The sequence below is a fragment of the Hypomesus nipponensis genome, chromosome 20 (genome assembly GCF_054491055.1).
Source record: "Hypomesus nipponensis isolate SF chromosome 20, ASM5449105v1, whole genome shotgun sequence".
NCBI classification, from domain to species: Eukaryota; Metazoa; Chordata; class Actinopteri; order Osmeriformes; family Osmeridae; genus Hypomesus; species Hypomesus nipponensis.
Window position 1 is genome coordinate 2,674,622 of NC_140380.1, and position 24,539 is coordinate 2,699,160.

Genomic DNA, 24,539 nt, shown 5'->3' on the forward strand with positions numbered 1-24,539 from the left:
TGTTGCCAGGTTTGCACTCTCTGGACCCCTCTTTGAGCTCCATGTCGTCCTCTGGCCCGTCTCTGACCAGTTTCTCTTCCTCTATACCTGGCAACCCAGTGTACCTGCAAGGACATGCCCCCCTGGGAACACCTGCCTTCAGCAGACAGCACTTCTCCCCCCACCCCTGGAGTGCTGCTTCCTCCTGTAAGCACACACACACAAATACAGCCTCAACACAAACACATCAGATATAGGTTTGCATAATTATAGTTATATTTTCTTCTTCTCCTCATTTCCTCCTCCCATCCCCCAGGTGAGTCTCCAGTTCTTTCCGTGTCATCTGGTAACTCCTCCCCTCTCTGCGCGTCTGCGGTAACTGCAACCATGGGCCAATCCAAGCCCAGTGGAGGTGGGCAGCAGCCCGACCGGAAGGTTCCTCCACCGATTGGGACGGAGCGTCTGGCTCGTATAAGGCAGACAGGTGCAGGCAGCCAGATGATGCACAGCAGCTACACCCCCTCGGTGGGACAGGGGGGCATCTGGTCATTCAGCCTGGGGGCCGGCTCTGGTGAGGACCCTGCTCCACCTGGACACTGTCCATCTTTAGGACAGTTGTAGAGCCTTGCAGAAGTATTCACACCCCTCAGTCGGCTAGGCCTTTTTCCTATTTTACAATTACTAGTGCAGTGCCCGTGATGCAACCTGTGTGATAGTAGATAGTTAGTTGATTTGGTGATATACAGATCAACACACACAGATTCCTGGAATTACAGTATGATGGTGTCAGTGATGCAGCAGGGGATTAATGGGGTGAATAGCATACTCAAGTTTGGTTTGTTTTACAATCAAATATATGTTGCTTCTTCAAAGTTATAGACATGTAAATCAAATAGTACAAACCTCCCCAAAATATACTAAAATTACAGATTTTAGTGCAAACTACAATCTGTGGGGGGGGGGGGGGGGGGGGGGGTTGTGTTTTGCAAAGTTTGATGGTTCAGTATTTAAGGAAAATGTTTTCACGTTTCTATAGAATACTGGAATACAATAAGGCACATAGTAAAAATACATAAAGACAGTAAAGGCACATGCAAATGGTCCCCTCTTTTACAGCAGTCAATCTGCTCTTAAAATCCAATCAGAATGATGGTGATTTCACCTGGCTAGAACTAGTTCACACTGTCCCCTGTGCTGATGATATGACTTAGTGAAATTGTTAGCAGTCATTTTATGCCAAGGCCCAGCAAGCTTTGCAAACACAAAATGTATGTGGCTCCAAAGCCTTGGGTCAACTTGCCCCTTTTATCATTATCAAATGAGGATCATAATTCCTGGAGGGCAAGCGATGCCATCCAATAGCTAACATGATTTGTTACAGAACTTGTAATTGAACATATCTGCAATTATTTCTCCCAGTAGACCTGTAGAAATGGAAATTATGTTTCGTTGTTTTGACATGAATTCACTTTTACAACTATCAGCTGCTTTCAAAGTGAACAGAACGACATTATAAAGTGGATATACTTTCAGAATAGTTCAGTGAATTTTGTTACATACATTAATGTGTTTACTAGGGCTGTCCCCGACTAAAATGTTCTTCGGTTGACCAAGTCTCGACTAAAACGTCTGAAAATTGGCACAAAAAAAACGTACAAACATTTTCGCAATCTGACTCTGTGATTCTTATAATAGTGAAGGACTTTAAATTGTTGTGTCTATTCCAATATGTAATGATAGTATTCAATGACACAAATCTGTGTTCTAGAAAGAGTGGTCTGGAGTCGCAGAAGTCCGATAATATCAGCTTTAATGCAGCAGTTGGAAATCAACAAGTACAGAGCTCTGGGGCTGTCTACGTTTCCCTACCCGCAACAGAGTTTGGGCTGGTTCACGATGTCCAACTGACTATCTGTTCCTACCCCAGCATATATTATACAGTGCTGTAAAACAAAAACATAAGAAGAGGGTTGAGCTTCTCCTGTGCAGTAAGGAGTTGTTCTTGCCTACGTGTCCCACCTGCTCGGGTGCTGTCTCAGCCCGGTTTCAAGGTTGCTTCTGAAATGGAGAGATAACGACACAAAATACAGCCTGTTTCCCACACCCTGTGTGAGACACAATGTTTAAGCCTGAGCACACTTCTAAGTTCATAAGACTTAAATTTAATACGCACAATACAAAACTTTAATACATGCATCCTTTATAAAGTCGTACGAGCATTGTTCCCATTGCTATATTCACTAGTGCACAGTGCCCGTGATGCATTCGCCGATTAAGATGTCACAAATATTAATAACTGTAATTATGGATAGTGCCATGCCCGTGATGCAGCTGGTGATGACAGTTCATGAATTGTAATGTATTATAATAATATAATTAATAGGCATATTCATTTTTCAACCCAGCGCGTTAGCATGAGCGAAGTAGGGCTAGACCAACTTACGTTTTTCAGGTAGTAGGCTACATAATATTCGACGTAGAACTATGAAAAATAAACCTTTGTTGGCAGTGTTTGCATTCAACGTTTTTCGAGTCACCCGGTACTTTGTAAATGTTAAAAAGTAGGCTATGGCAGAGTTTGGAGTTCTGCAGCCAATTGTGCTCGTACCGTGTGCAAAATACCAAACCAAAACAAAGCGCAGATTAACGAAAGGGAAAACAGTAACACCTTTTCTTTTAAATATATATTTTTAGAGTTGGTTTATTTGTCTTAAATAATATAATCTACAATTTCTGTTGAACATTTAGTTAATTCCGCAATGATGACACGAGCGGGAATCAGATCTCACACTGCCATATGGCAACTCAACTAAGAGTATATCGACCAGAAAATCGACTACTCCACTAAGTGGGGACAGCCCTAGTGTTTACTGATGTCAGAACTGCCAGCACATTGCAAATCTACATGCACGTGCTGCATGTTGATTTAGGCCTACAATTAGGACAACTGTCTCAGCCATTATGCATGTAATGACTTCTGTTATAAACTAAATGTTTAGATGTTTGTGGTACCTTTACGCATTTAGCAGACGCTTTTATCCAAAGCGACTTCCAGAAGAGAGCTTTACAAAAGTGCACAGGTCACTGATCATAACAATGAGATAACCCCAAACATTGCCGGTAAACCAAAACATAAAGCATACATTGTGAAAACTAAATAAGTCCCAAACGGAAGAACCATTAGAGCATGTAGTTAAACAAGATACAATTAAACATGATGAGCTACAAAAATATATTACACAGCAAGTATGATAGTTTTAAGTCAGTTACAACTAACCAACAAGAGCAACACGTCTCTCAATAAGAGTCATTATGATCCCGGAGGAAAAATCAGGTCCAGACAAACATTCCTAAGTGCCGTTGTATTCCCGAAACAAATGCGTCTTGAGCCTTTTCTTGAAGGTGGGGAGACAGTCAGTGTCTCTGATGGAGGTGGGGAGGAGGGAGATGAGGAGTGGGGTAACATGGGAGCGTCTGGGTAGATTGAAGACCAGACGGGCTGCCGCATTCTGAATCCTGTGGAGGATGGGTTGCGCATGCTGGGAGACTGGCGAGCAGCGAGTTGCAGTAGTCCAACTTTGAGAGGACAAGTGCTTGGACTAGCCGCTAGGTGGAATGCTCGGACAGGTATCTCCTGAATCTACATTACCGGGAGACCGCAGTAATGTGGGCTGTGAGGGAGAGCTTGTCATACATGGACACCCCGAGGTTCCTGGCAGAGGATGAGGGGGCTCACCGTCGCAGATCCCAGGGTGATTGAGAGATCGTGGGAGATGGAGGGTTTGGCCGGGGTGATGAGGAGTTCTGTTTTGGTAAGGTTCAGCTGAAGGTGGTGCATGGTCATCCAGGCGAAGATGTCTGTGAGGCAGGCCTCAATCCTAGCTGAGATCCCCGGATCAGTCGGAAGGAACGACAGGTACAGCTGCCTGTCGTCAGCGTAGTAGTGGTAGGATAGTCCGTGGGAGGTGATGATTGGTCCAAGCGAGGTGGTGTTCAGGGAGAAGAGGAGGGGCCCTGTGGGACGCCAGTGGAGAGCTGGCCTGACACTTTGCCACCCCAGGAGAAGGATCTTATAGGATCTTAGGATCTTCCCGACGGGTAGGATGAGATCCACTGAAGTGCAGTGCCAGTGATGCCCATCTCAAAGTCTGGCAAGCAGGATTTGATTTTTAACCCTTGAAATTCTGACGCATGACCTCGCAGCCGCTCTGGCAGACTGAAGGGCAGTGGTGACTGACAGGAGGGCGGTTTCTGTGGAGTGGCGAGTCTTGAAGCCCGATTGGTTGGGGTCAAGCAGGTTGTTCTGACAAAGTTTGACAGTTGGTTAGATACAGCACGTTCAGTTGTTTTTGAAAAAAAGGGTAGCATTGATACTGGTCTGTAGTTCTGGAGAACGGCTGGTTTAAGGGAGTTTTTTTTTTTTTTGAAAAGGGTAGTAGGACAATTAAACAGAGAACCAAGTCATAAGCCAAGATCGTACATTTTGATCAACATAACCAAAGCTTTTTATTATGTAGGAAACGGCAGACAAATGAAGGCTACATAATCATTTGCCTGAATGTAGGCTACCACAGCATTGCCAATTTGATCACAGTTGATGTGGAGGTTGGACAAGAACTTCAAGAGAATTTGAATTGAGATCTGAGAGATATAGGTACCAAAATCACCGAGAAGAACTGTCATCACCAGCTGCATCACAGGCACTGCACTATCAATCTATAACTCCAGATGTGTGTGTGTGTGTGTGTGTGGGTGTGTGTGTGTCACCGACATAGTCGTGGGCAAGTTGCACGATCCATAGTCCAAGGAATCTTTAGATGTGTGTTTCACTGACATTGTAATCACCAACTGCATCACCGGCACTATGCACTTGTTTTATTATTTCTACAGATAGTACAGTAGAAGACCAAGGATCATAAGTTTATAGTTACAGTATTACGATGGTCAGAGTCAAGGAACATATACCATCCCTTATTGTGGTATATAATCAGTCTGTTTGTATAGACGCTGTCCTAGTTGTTGCTGTCTTGTGTGTAGACTGTTGTGGGCGTGTAGACTGTTGTGGGTGTGTGTATGTGGTGTGCGTGCATGCGCTGTTCCGTGTTTGAGTGGATACTAACTGGCCTCGGCCCGTCTCAGTCCGCCCCTCCTCTTACCCTCCTCCCCCTCCAGAGTCCATCTCTGGCTGGGCCCCACCCCTCATGGCCGGACACGTCATGCACCCCCACCACCAGCAGGGAGAGCCCTCCGCCTTCTCCCAGCACCAGGCCCTGGAGAGGGACGACAGTGGCATGGTGACCCCGGCTAACAGCTTCCACCAAGGGCAGCACCAGGCCCAGCTCCAGCCCATCCCCTCTGGCTTTATGGACTTCCCCAAGGTGAGGGAGACTGACCATAAAACCAGGGGGAATATTCTAGACAGTACTGTGGAGAGGCCCAGAATAGCTTGTTAACAAACTTTGCTCTGATGTGTGTGTGTGTGCAGGGTCTGCCCATGTCCCTGTACGGGGGTGCGATGCTGCCCCCCCACCCCCCTCTGGGGGACGGTCCTGGGGGGCCGGTGTACAACGGCCTCCACGCTGCTGACCCCTCCTGGAGCCCCGTCCTCAAGGTCGTCTCCAACACAGACAGCACCGACCCCCAGCAGGTAGTGCGTGTGTTTGTTTTCTGTTATTGAGGTGTTCTGGGTGTTTGTCTTTTTGTGTCTGTGATTTGAGTTTGTTGTGTGTGTGTGTGTGTGTGTGTGTATTTGTATTCTAACTCCTCTCTCCCTCCAGGTGTGGCCAGGGACTTGGGCTCCTCATATTGGCAACGTACATCTGAACCACGTCAACTAAACACACACACACACCTGGTGTTGTAGTGGACCGATCACAGCACCAGTAACACAGATAATAATATAGAGATATTAACCTAGACATGTCCCTGACCTGAGAGAGAGAAAGAGAGAGGGGACACCATGCTGATGTGCCTAACACAGGGAGGGATGGAGGGCTGCAGCACTCTGTCCACCTGTTCAACAGGATCCTGTCTGCCTAGCTAGCGTAAGCATAACCATGACGTCTACTTCTAAACCTTCCTCTTAAGTCCTCCTCCCCGGCCCTCTGGGGTCCACAGTAGGGTCTGCTACTGTGCTATTTATCCCAGCCTAGGCACGACTTGGCGATAACCGATACAGAGAGAAATCTGAACCTTTTAGAGTGGTATAAACATGTATAATTGTTTACATACTAAAATAAAAAGGGTTCAAATGAGAGTAAATTTCATGTTGTGTAGTGGCTCTACTTCACGTAGGCTGTATCCATGTGAAATATCTACCTTAATATTCAATAAAAAGATTAAACTATCAAATTGTCCTGTACTTTGTGACTTGTGTAATCACTTTTCTGTCGGGAGTTGTATAGTACACAGCATTTGGCTGGGACACGCTGGTCATATTTGGGGCAATGACGTTTGTTGTTTACAAGTATGACGTTAAACGATGTGAATCCAAACACCTTTGAACGGTTTAAGCCGCTCATCTCTGATAGGCGATGATCTAGTCTGTCATGGTGCTGATTGGTTGGTTTGATGCGCAAAGACGCATGAAGGAAAGTAAACAACTGGAGGACAACCTAGCAGTGCACACGTCAGTGTCTCCAGTTGAGATTGGGATACCAACATGCCACGCCCACCAGCTGCCTGTACATAAACATGTGCACGTGGCTATCAGTATTCGTCGTGCAAGTTCAATCTCGAGGCTGAACGGTCCTCTAGCGATCCTTCCTGCTCCACTTCAGCCTTGGTCTCGGTTTTACGGCAACCATTATAGTAACAGAGCTTGCAAACCTTTCAATTTTTACTAGAGTATTTTATCCGCAAACTAGTCATATTCTGTGCAAATTGCAAGTATGCCTGTTAACTGCCAGCAGAGCAGCAGCTGTCCTATTCCCAGCCGCTTCGGTAACTCAGACTGGCCCCTGATCCCCGACTCCTACAGCCAGACTCCCAATGGAACGCTCTTCTCCACCACGCCCGGAGGTGAGCTACGTTACCGCTACCGCTTCAGTTACGTACAATGCGCCGGTTGTGTTATTGTATTTTACTTGCTGTTAACGAATCCCTCCTTCGGGGCATGGTAAAAAAAAAAAACAGTAGTGGAGTGCATAGCGTACACGTGCGTAATGGCTGTTCCAGCCAGGGTAGGGTGACCATATCCAGGTTTTCCAAAAAGAGGACACTTTCTCTCGTCGAAAGGGGTGGGGGGTGGGGGGGATGATGGGGTTCTAAACGGTGTTACGATAAATATATATATATATATATAGTTTGGGCACTGTTTCCACTCAGCTGTCATTTGCTGCTACTATTAAACAACTATTTGATGCCGAAAACAGATTGCTACAAGCTTCTTATCGACCAATTGGTGTGAGAGAAGGCGAGACTTCTAAAAAGCATTGCAAATATGCGCGCGCACACTGAAATATTAGACCAGATACACATCATAATATAACTAAAACCGAATTCCGAAAAACAGGACAAATGGTCACCGTATTCCAGGTTCTTTGGGTGATGTGTGGGGTAGGAAAGAGGCCATTAAGGGGGGAGACGGTAAAAGCCAGAGGCCAGTCTCGGGGGAGTAAAGGTAGAGCACCAGTTTGGGGGTGAGAGAGGGAAGGAACGGCCTGTCCAATGGTAAGAGGGGGGAGGGTGTCTGGGAATGAGGGTGTTTTCAGTGATGTGAGGAGATGAGGAGGGAGCATGGACATGATAGCTGCTGTAACCTAAGGAAACAGTGGTCTGAACTGCAGAAGTAGGTCAGCCTTGTAGTCCCATGGTGACAACTCCATATAATGTGTTCATTAAACAGACGCCTTCACCTCTTAATCCACAGGTCAAATGCTCTGTCACTGACAACACAGACACAAATTCTCATTCACAAACCCATTCACAGATGTTGCTTTACTTGTTTTTGCTGATTCAAATGGGCGGGTAAAGAAAGTACGTGCCTTGAAGGAAGCTCTAACACACAGCTTTTTGTGCCTCTGAAATACACACAAAACCGTAAGACAATAGTGTCCCTCGTGACTAAAGTTGTCTAAATCCTGCTCTTCATGCCAGGTGCTCACCTGATCTGCTTGCAGCTTGTTTGGTGTGCAGTCCTTTTTACCTCAGTGATATCACAGGAAATCCCCCCTCCTCCGTTCCAGGAACTAAGATCATCTACGAAAGGAAGTTCTTGCTGGAATGTCGTAACTCTCCCATTGCCCGTACCCCCCCCTGCTGCCTCCCCCACATCCCCGGAGTGACTGCGCCCCCCCTGGGAAAGCTGCCTGAGGGGATGGAGAATAGCCCCCATCCGGCAGGTGATTCTTGACCCCTGAGACCTAACACCTGAGTCTGGGTCAAGCGTCTTAACTGTAGCCCTCATGCTGTTTCTCTGTGTCTATATTTCTCTTATTTATAACTTCCCTTCCTCTACACCCCCACCGCCTGCCTGTTTCCCTCTTCCCTTTCCCTCTCTTTATCTTTTTCTGTCTCTCTCTCCCTCCATATCTCCCTTTCACCTACTAACCCAAACACCCAACATTGTTCTCACATGGCTTCAGGTGTTTAGCTTGTCATGTTCAGCTCTTCCTCTCCTCCCCCTCTTTCTCTCTTTCTTCTCTGTATCTCCTACCCTCTACATCGTCCAGGAGTTACCTTTTGCTTTGTCCTGGTCCACCCTGAGGGAGAAACAGCACTGCCAGGGCCGAACCATTCAGGGCTACCCAGGCACGTCCTCGCATTTTCAAGGCAGATGTTCTATGCTGAGCAAGCAAGCTGAAAACAGACAGTATGTTACCAGTTAGCCCAGGGCATAGGATCAGGGACTAGGATAGTACCAAGACTAAGACTAGGAGAAGACTGACCTGCAGATCACATGCTGCATTACTCAGCCCCATCATTGATGATGACTTCTGGAGGTTTAGAATAAAAAAAATGTTTGCTTTTCTTTTTTGGAAAGTAGAAAGCACACTTTAGTGCTCACACACACAAGCGCGCGCACACCTACACACACACAGGAGTGCACACACACAGGCTGGGCAGGTTCAGTGAGTTCAATTTGCTCAAGGGCAAACCCTAAACCTACTGTCTAATCCCCTTCTCTTCCCTCCTTGTTCCCTGTCATTCAACCTTTCCTATCTCCTTGCTTCCTGGGGTATAACATCTCCTCTCCTTTCAGCAGATGATGACCAGTTTATGATTGACATCTGACCCTCCAGACCTTCTCCATGGTCGAGGTTTGGTAAAGGTTGACCACGGCGGTTGACAGTCTCTACATGGCCTGCAGACACCCCTCCACCATTTTAATCCCCATGATTCTAGAATTCACCGTTAGAACCCTCGGACAAACTTGGTTCTCTGAGGTGGGAGGTGGATCAGTGGCAGTTTTCTGTGAGAGCCTAGAGAGTGGGAGGGAGGGAGGGTGATACAGTCTGTTCAGCTGCCTTTATCTTGATGTTCTTTGTCTTTTGTACATTTGGTGCTAGGCCTTGCCCTTTTCCCCAAGAACAAAAAGTATGGTTCGACATTGTGGGTGTTCAGAATGTGTACAAGTTTTTCTATATGTCTAACTGCAGGTTGAGTTCCAGGCCAGTGTCTGTGCCAGTGAGAGAAATACAATGACATAAAGTGACGTTTGTTATTAAAGCTCTCTGTAATGGTCTTCTTTAAAGTGTGTGTGTTTACAGGGTAATCCAATAAGTGTTCCGGTTTAAAGGTCAAAGCCCTATACCATGAAGCAAGTTCAACACGCCCGGGATAAATTTGCTTCACTAGCTTCACTAACCCTAACAACCACAATCATGCTAAACAGTATCACGATGGTGGTTATCAAGTCCTTAACTCAACCCAGGTTTCCCCACTTGAGCGATGAACGTGTTCACATAAAAAGGGGCGTGTTCGCCAAAAATGACCAAATACAAACATGGACATGTCTAGAGGTCTGTACTTCACACAAAAAGAGCAAACATTCATTTTAAACAAATACAAAGAGTTTAAGAGCACAATTCAAGCGAAGAGCAACACTGTTGCTACTGAAAACGTCTTTAAAAAAAGTACCAAGTCAATGAAGGGAGTATTTAAAACAAGTTCAAGATAAAATCAACGTATTTATTACACAAATGTAAGGCGCAGGTGTCTGTGACACTCAAGTTGAGTCCCACAGAAGACTGGACATGAATACAGGAAATCAAGGGAGTATATGGTATCACAATATAGGAGGCTACAAGATGATTAGGATAGCCTTTGCATGCACTGAAAAAGTACACTGTATGCTAAATACGTTGTGTTTAGCTCTTTAGATAGGGCTACTAGAAATGGCCTTGTCACTCCTTTTATTTTCCTCATTCAAAGTTGCTTGGCATTATACACTTTCGCAATATTGTGACCTCTGACTTACATTGATAGGCGTTTCCTAGTCGCACCTTACAAAGAACTAACTTATGGCTCTGCAGGCATAAGAAAACATCATAATGACAGTTAATTAGATTAATATAGCAAGGTATAGATAAAACATTGTTTATTATATTCAGAACATTTCAAACTGTATACGGGAGTACAACGGTACTTAGGAATGATTTGCTGGACCTGATGTTAGTTTCCTCCAGTAAAACAATGACTATTATTGAGGGACTTGTTGCTCTTGTTGGTTAGTTGTAACTGATTTAAATTCTTGTACTCGCTGTGAATTATATTGTTGTTGATTGCTTTCCTACAGGTACACTCTTGTACTTTTGAGGTTCATGTTGTTTAATTGTAACTTGTTTAACTGCATGCTCTTATGTGACACTGAAAATCCAGAATTAAACCTGAAGTTACCTCACAAACCCTAAATCTGGCTTCGTAGTATGGACCCCAGGTCTGGGGTGAAGTTGTTTCTTGCTGAATCAAATCCCTGTTTGTGTATGCACTGCTGTTCTGACACAACTCAGTGTTTGAGCCGTCTGGCGGTGGGGGCTCTGTCTCAGGGTACTGAGATGGCAATCAGGAAATGGGGCCAGAACCAAACCCAGGACCCTGCGGTAAGGCTTTAGCTTTTGTGGTATGTGCTCTAGCCGGTAAGCCTCTTACGATTGCTTTAAGAATATTCAGGTGTATTTTTACTAGTCTGTGTGGAATTATCGTTAGGTTACATTGTCATAGATTAGCTGGGCACTCATCATTGAAACCAGGACAGGAAAGTATTTTCTGCTTAATAATCATAGTCACTAATTCCACATGCTGGCTTACTGAACTGTAACTGACTACGAGAGACACAACATCAGGATTGGTACTCTAAACTGTCACTCAACCCTCCCCCTGACCTATTCTGGAAGAGGTGGACCCAAAAAGCTCTTGTTGATCGAAGCTTTCTGGTTCATCATAGCGCGGGCACTGGCGCCATCTAGTGGCGATGTTTTATAGATTTGAAGTAGCTCAGTAAGGCAACAACCTCCCCTTTAAGAATGTATCTTGTTGATTTGCCAGACAAATATTCAAATAGTATCTTTCAGGACTAGCTGGCTAGTTGCCCCTGGTGGTTATTGTGGTGGTCAGCAAACTAACAGACAATTGTATTTATTTTAACGTTAGTTAATTCCTAAAGAGGATGCCAGGATTTGACTATGGCGATTATGAGGTAAGATATCTTGCTTGTCAAATTAAATAATGTCTGTACGAAGTCCATTGAAGTAGTAGCCTAGTCTTGCGGCATATAATTCGGGAATGAGATGGCATTATTGATGCATTTTGGAGACTAAGATGGTAGACATTTGTGTTTTACTAGTGCATGATTTAGCTTTTTTCCAATTAATTGGCGCTGTAACGATGTTTCATTGTGCGACAATTGTGCATGCTGTACGGCAAGGCTGCATGAACCATCTGCTAATGAAGAACAAACAGAAGTTGCGCATCTAGATCGACAGTTGCAGGGACAGAATGAGCATATTCGACGCATAATCTATATTGGCGTAGAAATGACGTATAGGGAAAAAGGATTTAAAATCAATTTTACTCCAGGACACGTGAAGCTGGTGGAGGTAACTTAAGGAACGAGAACGTGCCTTTTTCAATATCTGAAAGCATCATTTGCTAGACATTTAGCGACTAACATTTTAAGAAAATACACAATATAAGTAAATTCGAGTATAGTCGGATGACTAACACCTGTATGTTGATTATGTATGTTGATAGTTGATTGTTTATTTGTACGATAACTAGTTGACTACCTTTACTGTAAGCGGTTTAGGCTCGCGTTATCGACACCCATTTTGTCTTTGGTCTTTATCACGTATATGCCCAACCCCGCCGTGTTAAAAATACGATTATAACAATCTGATTGACGCATATGTTGCATATTGTACAAAATGATACATGGAACAAGTTGAAAAGCAGTGCAATGCATGTAGACGACAGAATACTCGTGTTTCCTAACCTCTATGCGTTGGTAGGATTACATTTAGCACGTATGATGGAATGATTACAACTACAGATCTTGCATTGACCTGGATTTGACAGGTGTGTGTTGGGATGAATGCATGCTATGTGCACGCCACAAGGCCTGCAGTGTTGCAGGAATAGGTTGAAGATGGTGTTCAATTAACTAACATGGTTTACTCGTCACATTCTGATGTGGCTGTTGTGAATTTCCGGTCAGGAGGTTGACCCAGAGACTTCCGAGAAGGAAGTGATCAGAATGAGGAGGAACTGAATTTGTTGATGGGGAACAGAATATGAGATGATAAGGGGACAATAACCTTGTCCAACTTTACTGCAAGTTTATCTTCTAAGCTTTCAGTACCCCAGCCCCTTTCCTTGATGGATGTATTGATCGACAGGTTTATAGACTTATCTACATTTGTTAATTTAGCAGATGCTTTTAGCAGATGCTTTTATCAAGTGACAAACAAAATGTGCAAATAGAAAAGAGCAGAAAATGACGGATCACAGGTGCATAGTTCTAACCTTATTTTGAACACTGCCTGGTATAGACTGATGTCTATAAAACTGATCTAGGAACAGTCTATACTAGGCAGTGTTCAAAATATAATCTCAGCTACCAGGCATGGTGCAACAGTTATCAACTGATCTACAGAGTGAGAGATTAATTGGTTGCCGGGCATGTTGGGCTGTTCCCCCAGGAGGATGTGTCCATCCCCTACCGGCGGGTTCTGGTGACAGGCGCCACAGGCCTGCTGGGCCGGGCCGTGTATAGAGAGTTCCAGAAGAATGCGTGGCAGGCGCTGGGCTGTGGCTACAACCGCGCCCTTCCTCGCTTCCTCCGCTGTAACCTGCTGGACGAGGACGCCGTCAGGACCGTCATACTGGACTTTCAGGTGGGGTGCAGGCATGTCTAGGGAGCCATGAACTGGATCTGTGGCTAGATCTGCTGTCTCTCCCCAGCCTGATGTGATATGGGTCTCCCCAGCCTGATGTGATGGGTCTCTCCCCAGCTTGATGTGATGGGTCTCTCTCCCCCCTCCAGTCTGATGTGATAGTTCTCTCTCCCTCAGCCTGATGTGATAGTTCACTGTGCAGCGGAGCGGCGACCAGACGTGGTGGAGAGACACACAGAGGCAGCAATCAACCTCAATGTCCACGCCACGGGGAACTTGGCCAAGGAAGCAGGTAGGAGGCCCACACTCTGGTGAAGACATGGAGATGTTACAGTGATACACTCTGGTGAAGACAGGGAGATGGTACAGTGATACACTCTGGTGAAGACAGGGAGATGTTACAGTGATACACTCTGGTGAAGGCAGGGAGATGTTACAGTGATACACTCTGGTGAAGACAGGGAGATGTTACAGTGATACACTCTGGTGAAGACAGGGAGATGTTACAGTGATACACTCTGGTGAAGACAGGGAGATGGTACAGTGATACACTCTGGTGAAGACAGGGAGATGTTACAGTGATACACTCTGGTGAAGACAGGGAGATGTTACAGTGATACACTCTGGTGAAGACAAGGAGATGTTACAGTGATACACTCTGGTGAAGACAGGGAGATGTTACAGTGATACACTCTGGTGAAGACAGGGAGATGTTACAGTGATACACTCTGGTGAAGACAGGGAGATGTTACAGTGATACACTCTGGTGAAGACAGGGAGATGTTACAGTGATACACTCTGGTGAAGACAGGGAGATGTTACAGTGATACACTTTGGTGAAGACAGGGAGATGGTACAGTGATACACTCTGGTGAAGACAGGGAGATGTTACAGTGATACACTCTGGTGAAGACAGGGAGATGTTACAGGTACCCTGGTTAAGACAGAGAGATGTTACAGGTACACTCTGGTGAAGATGGAGATGTTGCAGGTACAAGCTCCAAGGTTACTACAACTACATTTAGTGGTAGTTGTGTGTATTACAGTAAGACTGACTCAAAATGTGAAATGCTGTCTATGGGAACTGTGTGAGTTTGCGTCAATGCTCACTGTGTATGTGTGTTTGCGTGAATAGCATCCAACCAGGGCATCTTCCTGATCTACATCAGCACAGACTATGTGTTTGACGGGAGGAACCCCCCCTACGGAGAGAACGACACCCCTAACCCTCTCAACCTGTACGGCAGGTCCAAGCTGGAGGGAGAGAGGGAGGTTCTCCGACACAACCCAGGTAACACACACACACACCTGTACCTACCTGTACCCAGGCAGGGCTCTACACTAACTTTTTTTGCTGGAGCACATGTGCCCCCAAGTGAAAAACCTTAGGGGCACAAACCAAAATTTAGGGGCACAGTTAGTAGACTTTCTGTTCTTAAAAACTTTAAACATTGCATCATTATTAGACTATTGAACGAATTACACAAAATTGACTGGAAATGGGATAGGTTACTTATTAATTCAATAATATTCATTTATTACTTTTTTCTATTCATTGTAACATTGTGTCAAACGGAATGGCTTGGCCAAGCTTTGTAGCATGGGAGTCAAAAAATGTTTTTTCCCAGCTGACAGGGACATTTACAGGCATCAAAATCAAAAATTTTCAACACATTTACAGGCATCAAAATTTCCGCTGAGGTCGCCTCTGTACTGATCCGAATGAGGTCCTCTGTGGTGGATGGATTCAAACTTCTCATTAATGGAAAATGTAGTTTTTATGTTGTATTTGCACCGGTTTTCATGTAGGGTCGCAACTGCGCTCTTGGTTTTCAGCATGGCTTTCTGTAGGACAGAAGGGGACTCAGCAATCACCCTGCTAATGCATGCAAATTCTGTGCCTGATGTGATGCTAGTTACGGTGTGTTCACACTGCAGCGGAGCGGGCGGCGCGTCGGCTTCCAATTAATTTTCAATGAAACCAGGCGTTGACGCTCGCGTAGGGCATTGTGGGAAGGCAAGCGCTTCTGGATTTTTCTCAACGTTATGTAAATGAGGAGCGTTAAACGCTGGCATTGGCCTATTGACCAATCACTAAGCCCCGCCCCCCTTAGTTACTGTTGCTAACTCGGACAAGCTATCGCAGCTGACTAGAGTTTTAGCCGTCAAAGGGGACTTAATTATGCAATGAATGGAGGGATACGTACATAATTTAAAATAGATGGATGACAAACTTAAATTGGAGGCGAGAATTTACAAATCTCAATTCAAGAGGGAGAAGCTATATCTCACGGTTATTAACGAATCAGGATTTTTTAGGGCTATTTGAGCGAAAATTTGTTTTTGGAGCTTTATGTAAAACAAACAAACAGCTGTTTTTTCAATTGATAAATGTAATTACCTTCACTAGACAATGTTTTAAGTTTCTTTGCCTGGTTTTCCATCTTTATATTGTCTCTACTAGCTAGCTTTCGATCCGTCAGTGTCACTGTTGTGTATAAGCGGCACTAAAGGCTGCATAGACGTTCATTTGGAAGAAGAGACCAACCGTCCTGTGGGAAAGGGGGGCCGGTGGTGTCGCCTAACTGGTTGCCACGCTAACTGGTTCCCCTGCTGTGCGTTCACGTATCAGTCTTCCTCCATAACCAGATTCGTCACAAATTCACCTAGCGAATTGGATAACCATGGACCGGAACAAGATAATCAATATTTTCCTGCAGTAGTGAATGTAGGTTACGGCTCATTAAATTATAACAAGAAGAGGAAGTAGGCTAATGTAGGCTAGCTTGTTTCATAACAAGATGGACGACAATCGGAGTATAAGTAGCTCATTTGAATCACATGTGGTTATGTATCAAACGATTCTAGAGTCTTGAATTGGACAATAAAGTACGGTAAAAAAAACAAAACAGTAGCTAGCTAACTTCAACTGTGCAGTCAAAAGTCCTTCAAAAATTTTCTCTCAAGAGTGGTTGATGGGGTGGAGGGAATAAGAGATGGATGGAGCGATGCAGGTGTTATTTGGTGGATGGATGTGATAGTGCAATTGTTATTGTTTATTATTGTATGTATATTTTAAATATATCCATATCTGAATGATCAAATTCCCAAGTTGTCCTTGTTACTTGCCTCTTTCAAACCATTTAAATAGTCTAATCTTTTTGTAATCTAGTGACACGTACTCAATAGTATATCTCGTCTTCCAATTCGCTAGGTAGCGCTGTTAGATAAACCGAGGGTCCTAGAACTGCAGTCCTGAAACTGCGGTCCGCAGTTTCACCTTTTTTCGGCGCCCATGTTATCAAATGAGACCGACCACACTGGCTGCGAAGCGCTGCGATTGCCTGCGATCTGCAGCGATTGTTTCGGCAGCTGTTTGAATTTTTTCCCAAGGCGCTTCAGAAATCGGCTGCAGGATGATAAAATACACAATATTAGGTGATATATTTGAACAAAAAACGATGTTAAGATTTTACTACATTGGTTGTAGACGTAAGATGGTACGGTGAACATTTGTAAAGTGGTAAACTTTATAATTATTTTTTTAATATTACTTTGGAGGCCTACGTACAATATTCACTCTATAAAACCTAACTATACAATGTTGGTAACGAACGGCCTTTCCATGTACTTACCCTGATAAAAACAAATGAAAATAAACGGATTGATCTGTTGAGCCAGCATGCCCTTAGTTGTTTTGTTTGTTTGAGAGAAACGAGTTGTCACACGTTGCACACAACACACACATGTGCAGACTCATTTTAGTCCAGTCAAGTTTCAGTTGACTAAAAGTCGAGCATTTGTCATTTTGGGCATCAGAATCAGAAAGGGTTTTAATTTCGTTTGCACAGACTTTGGCAGGAGGGTGCATACATTCAACATATAGGGTCAGATGGCTGAGCGGTCAGGGCGTCGGGCTATTAATCAGAAGGTTGCTGGTTCGATTCCTGGCCGTGCCAAATGACGTTGTGTCCTTGGGCAAGGCACTTCACCCTACTTGCCTCAGGGAGAATGTCCCTGTACTTACTGTAATTCGCTCTGGATAAGAGCGTCTGCTGAATGACTAAATGTAAATATAGCAGTAAATCTTAAATAAGTGGTGTAGTTATAAAACACTTCTAACTATACTATACAAAAGGTGCAATATCTAACAAATACTAAAGGGACAGGTATGTACAATAAAATAAATATAAAGTCAGATGGCTGAGCGGTTAGGGAATTGGGCTATTAATTAAAAGGTTGCTGGTTGCTGAGTGTCTGCTTAATGACTAAATGTAAATGTGGGGAGTGGCTGGAACAGAGTGTGTCCAGGGTGGTAGTCGGCGGCAATCTTCCTTGCTCGCTTCAGGATCCTCGAGAGTAGGCAGATTGAAGCCAATCACAGCCAATCACCTTTTCAGCAGTGCGGATGATACGCTGCAGTGTGCTCTTGTCCTTGGGCATAATTATCCATGTCTATTTTAGTCTAGTTTTAGTCAACGAAAACTGATGACATTTTGTCTAGTTTTATTCAATGAAAATTGTATTTTAGTCTATTTTTAATCAAAACAGAAGTAGTCTAAGCAGTGATCCTGGGAGGCATGGTAATGCCAACAGCCTACCATGTGTTTAAATGTATGTATTGGTCTAGAATAAGGTATTCAAAGTCATGTTGTTGATGCCAAATTCAGTTCAGTGTGATTGTTATGTGAATAACAAAATTAGCTACAGTATTCGGCAAACAAGGGATTCTTAGTACACATAGTCAGTCAGATAGAAACTAAGAACCCACTTTACACTCTCACACACAAATACACACACACACACACAGTACACGTCACACATGTTAACCCACTTTACACTCACAAACAAATATACACACGCTAGTCACACACGTTTGTCTCAGTGGTTTTCAGCTCCAGTGGCTAACGTTTAATGATAACGTCTAAAGCTAACGTTAAAATGAGACATTAACCACAGCCTCATGAGTTGGCTAATAATAATAATGCGACTAAACAAGATGAAATAACGTTATAACATTTAATCTCATCTCGTTTTGGTCAACGAAAATGAAGAAATTTTAGCATAGTTTTTATTGTATGAATCCCATTTAGTCTTGTTTTTATTTGTCAACAATATTGCATTATACATTTAGTTATAGTCACATGACCAGCATTTATGTTGCATCTCCTCTCGTTTTTGTCACGTGATAATGGTTCGTTGACAACAATATTTAGTCATAATTTTCGTTGACGAAAGCAACACTAGTGATCACCCCATCCCCCAGATGCTGCAATCCTGCGCGTGCCCATCCTGTTCGGGGAGGTGGAGCGCGTGGACGAGAGTGCCGTGACGGTGCTGTGGGACAAGGTCCAGGAGGGGGCGGAGAGCTGCACCCTGGACCACTGCCAACAGCGCTACCCCACATATGTTAACGACGTGGCCCGCGTCTGCAGAAACATGGCCGAGAGGAGGATGCAGGTGTGTGTGTGTGTGTGGAGGTGTGTGTTGGGTTTGGAGCATAGGAGAATGATACCATCCATTGAAATGTAAAAAACAATAATGTAATTGTGCTGAACTGTTGTGTAGTCCTATTCTGTTGTGGCTAGTGTTCCTAGTCTTTGTTTAAATCCGTTCTGTCCTTTTCTGTTGTCGTGTTCTCCCCCAGGACCCGTCCATACGAGGGATCTTCCACTACTCAGCCAAGGAACAGATGACCAAGTATGAGATGGCGTGTTCCATCGCTGAGGCCTTTATCCTGCCCAGCGGACACCTCATCCCGGTGGGTTCACATGACACGTTGTCACACATTCTGACACTTCCCTCTGCCTCCTAACTCAACCTAACTTTCTTCGTTCCCCTCTGTCATCTCTCTCCTCCCCCCTCCCTCTCTCCTCTTCTACTGCTACTGCTCCCTTCTCTCCTCCCCCCTCCTCCTCTCCAGCTAACAGAGCAGCCTGCAGGTTCGGGGGCCCAGAGGCCCCAAAATGCTCAGCTGGATTGCTCTCGTCTGGAGTTACTAGGCCTCAGCACCGAGCCCCACCCCTTCAAGATCGCCGTCCGAGACTGCCTCTGGCCTTTCCTGTACGACAAGCGCTGGAGGCAGACTGTCTTCCACTGATCACGCCCCCTGAACCCAACCAAGCACCCCACACCAGTGACCAAGCCCCCTGATCCCAGCCAAGCCACACACCCCACACCAGTGACCACACCCCTGATCGTACCTAACCACACCTACAGTACTGACCTAGCTATAAAAACAACATACAAATACACCTGTGTTCTGAACATCACATTCCATGTCATCTGGAATAAACCATGTTGTGTCACCTACTAGACCATCTTCTGGACGATAATTGTCTTGTCCTGGTGGCTTCTGTGTGCACAAAATTGTGATTGCTTGCCACATCAACTTCTGGTTATTTCCTTCCAACATTCCCCTGTTCTGCTGTTTCAGTGGAAAGATTAGTAACCAGTAGTCTGGTTGCCATGACAGTGAGTGAGGTTGCCATGACAGCAAAATTGCATCATTTAATTTCAGTCCAGAACATCCTAAGCTTCATTTGACCTCTTCTTCTCTGGACTGTCCACAGAGGAGGGAATTCCCATTTATTTCTGTCTGAAATGATTGTAAGAAATTGAATTTGATTGTGATAAAACTAATTAATAACAAGATACATAATCTTTTTCATGGTATTTCAATTCCTGGTATTTCAATGACTCTACTACTGAAATTAGTTTATATGTTACGTTAAGTTGGCCTATGTGTGCTCATTTGGGAACTTAAACCTTTTATGCATGTGAAAGGTAAATTAAGAAGCACGTAATTCAACAACTTACATAAAATATCCAGAATTAAAACTTGCACTATAGGCCTATAGAGACTGTTGTAAAGTAGCCTATTTTTTTAAAATTTGTTTTACCTAGCTACCTTTTGTGAAAATCGATGACAAGCATTGCTGGCATAACAATGTTGCCATGTTAATCAGTGACTGTAAAGTTAGAAGAAGATTGAATGCCGTCAACTAGTCTGCAACTGCACCTTGCAACTGCACTTAAATAAAACCTTTGGTCTCCTATCCCTCTGGAAAACTTTGAAACATTTTATGCGATTCCTTATGTGACATTGTGATGTTGTAGTAACTCACCTTTATTACTAAGAACGTGTTATAGCGACGGAAAACCTTCCAATGGAGTTAATGCTGCTGATGATCTGCATTAGATATTCGTCTACGTCCTACAGATCGGAAAATGATCTGGAACGCTTTAGTGAGCGTTATTTTGTTACAAACCGCACATTGTTTTTCCCCACGCAAAGATAGACAGGTATGATAAAGGGATTTAACCACTAATTATGAAACGATTAACAATAATCTCAATATGTTTACACCTATGGTTTAATCATTCGTGAAGGATGAGGGCGTGATGTAGGGAGTCGGGAGTCAAAAGGCCACGAGTTGCAAATTTAAAAAAAGTCAGGTGACAGGACCCCGGCGTCCGGCACATTCACTTCGGTTTTCTCTTCTGTTGAGTTGAGCTAGTCCTCATTATCGTTTGTTTAATTGAAATATAAACTTTACTGTCATTGTAGACCAGTAGACTGGGCTATAATTTACATTTGACCGGTTGAAACGCAAAGAGCAGTGGAAGAAACTTCTTTCGCACCGCCGCGGATCAGCTGTCTCTCCGTAGTCGAGTTACCGATCAGCAAGTTACGGCAACGGAACTCCCCTGAGCGTCTGGGATTAGAAACGCAGTCTGTCAACTGTCGATGGAAATGTTTATTTTTATATAATTCAAATCAAGAAGAATAAAAAAGGTGATCTTGTCTTCAGTCGGAACGAGGGGACACCCCAATTCAGTTCTCCAGCCCCAAAAGGTAAATTGTGATTTATTTATTTATTTAATGCATTATGTAGTTTTCTAGACAACTAAACTGTTGTTTCCAACCTATCGGCCGTGTAGGCTGTGTTTGGCATCGGGAGATGGGGTTAAAGTAATAGGCAATCTCCATCAATGATGATCAGTTCTAATTTATGGCAGTGAACATGAGAACAAGATGCCATTGGAGAGCTACTGAAACAGTCGCAAAATTACCTGTGGAGCCGCTGCTGTAATTTTACACATGTTCCATGTAGCCTATGTTCCCTGCCAACGGTCAAATTAGAAGCAGGAATGTGTTCTGTTTATTCTCCTCTCTCTCGTCCTTTCTCACACATACACTCACAGTGTTGGTCACAAGGCAGAGCAGGCAGTCTCTGTCTTGGCTTCCACAAGGCGTCCATTCAGACCGTTTGCAGCCGTCAGCAGAGGCGCTCAGACGCTCTGTATAGCTTATACACATCCAGCCCAACGACTCCTAGTGACAATAAACCATACAGATTCACTTCTGAACGACTGTGGTGAGCAGATAGAAGATTCCGTCAAGCTCCAGTAGTTATCCCTGTCACCAGATGGAGTAATTCCATTTAAAGGCCTGGTTGTGACCAGTGTTCCAGTCTCATGGTGTTTCTGACACATGACAGATTATGGACACTGTGCCTTGACTCATCACATTTGTCTGCTGTCTGTCTGTATACCTGCTTTCCTCTCTGTCTGCATAGCTCTGGTTCCCAGAACAATATGTTGACGCAAGACTCCTGACGGTGACTCCATGATTGAGAGAGAGAGAGAGAGAGAGAGAGAGAGAGAGAGAGAGAGAGAGAGAGGGCCAGAGAAAGAGGGAGTGAAGGATGCAAACAAAATATTAACATTATGCATTTAGCAGACGCTTTTATCCAAAGCAACTTCCAAGAGAGAACTTTACAAAAGAGCATAGGTCACTGATCATAACAACGAGGTAGTCCCAAACATTGCAAGCAGTCAAAACATGAAGCATACATTGTGAAAAACTAAACAAGTGCCAAAGGGAAGACCCATAAGAGCATGCAGTTATACAAGTTACAAATTAAAACAACATGAACCTCAAAAAGTGCAAGACTGTACCTGTAGAAGAACAATCAATAGTAAAATATTTCACAGTGAGTACAAGAGTTAACTTCGTTATAACTAACCTACAAGAGCAACAAGTCTCTCAATAAGAGTAATTGTGATCCTGGAGGACACTAACATCGGGTCCAGCCAGTGCCGTTGTACTCACGGAAAAAATGCGTCTTGAGCCTTTTGAAGCCTTGAAGGTGGGGAGACAGTCAGTGTCCCTGATGGAGGTGGGAAGCTGGTTCCACCATTGGGGGGCCAGGCAGGAGAAGAGCTTGTGTTGGGATTGGGCGGTCTTGAGCGGAGGGACCACCAGGCGGTTGTCTGAAGAAACACGTAGGTGACGGGTGGGGGTGTAAGGCTGCAGGAGAGACTTGATGTAGTCGGGTGCTGTCCCGTTCACTGCTCGTAAGGTCAGTACCAGGGTCTTGAATCTGATACGGGCTGTGATGGGTAGCCAGTGGAGAGAGATGAGGAGCGGGGTAACATGGGAGCGTCTGGATAGATTGTACACCAGGCGGGCCGCTGCGTTGTGAATCCTCTGAAGAGGGCGGGTTGCACATGCTGGGAGACCAGCGAGCAGCGAGTTGCAGTAGTCCAACTTGGATAGGACAAGTGCTTGGACTAGCAGCTGGGTGGAGTGCTCGGACAGGTATCTCCTGAGCTTCCGGACGTTGTAGAAAGTGAATCTACACGACCAGGAGACTGCAGCAATGTGGGCTGTGAGGGAGACCTTGTCATCCATGGTAACCCCAAGGTTCCTGGCAGAGAATGAAGGGGTCACCGTCGCAGATCCCAGGGTGATTGCGAGATTGTTGGAGATGGAAGGTTTAGCCGGGATGATGAGAAGTTTTGTTTTGGCAAGGTTCAGCTGGTTTACCTGCTTGTTTTATAAATGAAGGCTGAGAAATTCCCCCCTTGTTTCAATTACTCTTCCTCCACATCCCTCCCTCCCTCCCTAGATGAACTACGAGCAGCCCCCCCCCTACGGGGGTGTGCCACCCCCCACCGCCCCGGGCTACCCTGGCCCCATGGCCCCAGCCTACCAAACCCAGCCAGGGTACCCAGACCCAGCCTACGCCCCCCAGCCACAGGCCTACCCCACCCAGGGATACCAGACCCAGGCCTATCCAGCTGGCTCCTTTCCCCCCGGGCCCCCAGGAGTCTACCAGGCCCAGCCGGGGTACCAGGGGTACCAGGTGCCCCCCCCAGGGCCACCCAACCCCCAGTACGGCTGGCAGGATGGCCCCCCTGGGGCTCCCATGTACGGAGACCCTGCTAAGAACACAGGTGAGCAGGATGCTTGGAGGATGAACAAATGAACAGATGCTAGGAGAGATGGCGAAAAAAGAGGTATGGAGTATTAGGAATAAAAAAGACAGGGTAGAGGGAGAGGAGGGAGGGGCAGAGAGAGGAACAGGTAGAGGGAGGGGAGAGTTGAGCCAGGGGCTGGGGAGACGAACAAATGAGAGGACAAGATGTACTGAAGAGAATAAATTAGAGGGGAGGAGAGCGGAGAGAGAGATGGAGTGATAAAAGTAAACAGGAAAGAGGGCAGCAGAGAGAGAGAGCAGGAGCAAGGGAAGAGAGAGGAGGAAGAAAGGAGTACCAGATGTGCGAGGTAGGAAGCAGAAGAATATTCCTGTCCTCCTTTGTGTTCCCCAGTGTATGTGGTGGAGGACAGGCGGTCAGAGGGAAGAGGAGGAGGAGGAGGAGGGGAGGCCTGTCTCACCGCCTGCTGGACAGCCCTCTGCTGCTGCTGTCTCTGGGATATGATGACCTGAGATACCACGACCCCTGACCCCCAACAAGACCCTACCATGACCCCTGAAACCTGACCCCCACCAAGACCCTATACTCTTATCATGAACCCTGGCCCCTACCATGACCCCTGAACCTAGACTTGATCCATTAACCATCACCCTTGAACCCTGACACCATCATGATGCACCATCATGCACCATCATGCACCTTCAATAGTTTACGAGATGGATTTCCTGAATGGTCCCTGACTCCAACCCTCAACAAGCCATCCGTTCTCAAGTGTTCGTTCTTTCCTTTTTATTGTGACTCACATAGAGACCTGTTGACCTTTCAGCCCTGTTGAACGTGTGAGAGCTTACATGCAATAAGGTTAACACATTTTTCATCTAGATATTAACACCTCATATTGATGTATTTCTTTTTTCATGTTAGAGGTGTGTTTGAATTATAACGGTGTGAGATGTTTTATGGTTTTCTGCCAGTAATAAAAAATATTGTTTCTCCCTC

General features: G+C 45.1%; 4 protein-coding genes across 9 annotated transcripts in view; all 4 read left to right on the forward strand.

Annotated features, from left to right (window-relative positions):
• The window catches only part of ankhd1 (ankyrin repeat and KH domain containing 1), a 33,747-nt gene extending 27,417 nt beyond the window's left edge, over positions 1–6,330 (forward strand). The window contains 5 exon segments of the mRNA XM_084684287.1: positions 10–186; positions 296–550; positions 5,152–5,357; positions 5,465–5,626; positions 5,757–6,330. Coding sequence (XP_084540413.1) covers positions 10–186; positions 296–550; positions 5,152–5,357; positions 5,465–5,626; positions 5,757–5,816 — 860 coding nt within the window. The 3' untranslated portion in view covers positions 5,817–6,330.
• Positions 6,331–6,617: 287 nt separating this feature from the next.
• Positions 6,618–9,648, forward strand: eif4ebp3 (eukaryotic translation initiation factor 4E binding protein 3). Of its 5 annotated transcripts, none has more exons than XM_084684291.1 (4): positions 6,618–6,999; positions 8,166–8,321; positions 8,652–8,730; positions 9,185–9,648. In XM_084684291.1, the coding sequence occupies exons 1-4, from the start codon at positions 6,870–6,872 to the stop codon at positions 9,186–9,188; spliced, it is 369 nt and encodes a 122-aa protein (XP_084540417.1). In that variant the 5' UTR covers positions 6,618–6,869; the 3' UTR covers positions 9,189–9,648. The 5 variants fall into 5 exon arrangements, with proteins under 5 accessions (XP_084540417.1, XP_084540414.1, XP_084540416.1 ...); XM_084684288.1 differs by having other exon boundaries at positions 6,667–6,999; positions 8,652–8,791; positions 9,182–9,648; XM_084684290.1 differs by having other exon boundaries at positions 6,669–6,999; positions 9,182–9,648.
• A 1,798-nt stretch (positions 9,649–11,446) lies between these two features.
• Positions 11,447–19,974, forward strand: mat2b (methionine adenosyltransferase 2 non-catalytic beta subunit methionine). Of its 2 annotated transcripts, none has more exons than XM_084684178.1 (7): positions 11,447–11,617; positions 13,119–13,313; positions 13,491–13,605; positions 14,449–14,604; positions 18,580–18,773; positions 18,961–19,074; positions 19,237–19,974. In XM_084684178.1, exons 1-7 carry the CDS (start codon positions 11,588–11,590, stop codon positions 19,411–19,413), a joined length of 981 nt encoding a protein of 326 aa, XP_084540304.1. In that variant the 5' UTR covers positions 11,447–11,587; the 3' UTR covers positions 19,414–19,974. The 2 variants fall into 2 exon arrangements, with proteins under 2 accessions (XP_084540304.1, XP_084540302.1); XM_084684176.1 differs by lacking the exon at positions 11,447–11,617 and adding an exon at positions 11,816–12,017.
• An 804-nt stretch (positions 19,975–20,778) lies between these two features.
• On the forward strand, positions 20,779–24,539 carry LOC146245151 (uncharacterized). Its single transcript, XM_084683443.1, has 3 exons — positions 20,779–21,171; positions 23,231–23,558; positions 23,934–24,539. Exons 2-3 carry the CDS (start codon positions 23,231–23,233, stop codon positions 24,050–24,052), a joined length of 447 nt encoding a protein of 148 aa, XP_084539569.1. The 5' UTR covers positions 20,779–21,171; the 3' UTR covers positions 24,053–24,539.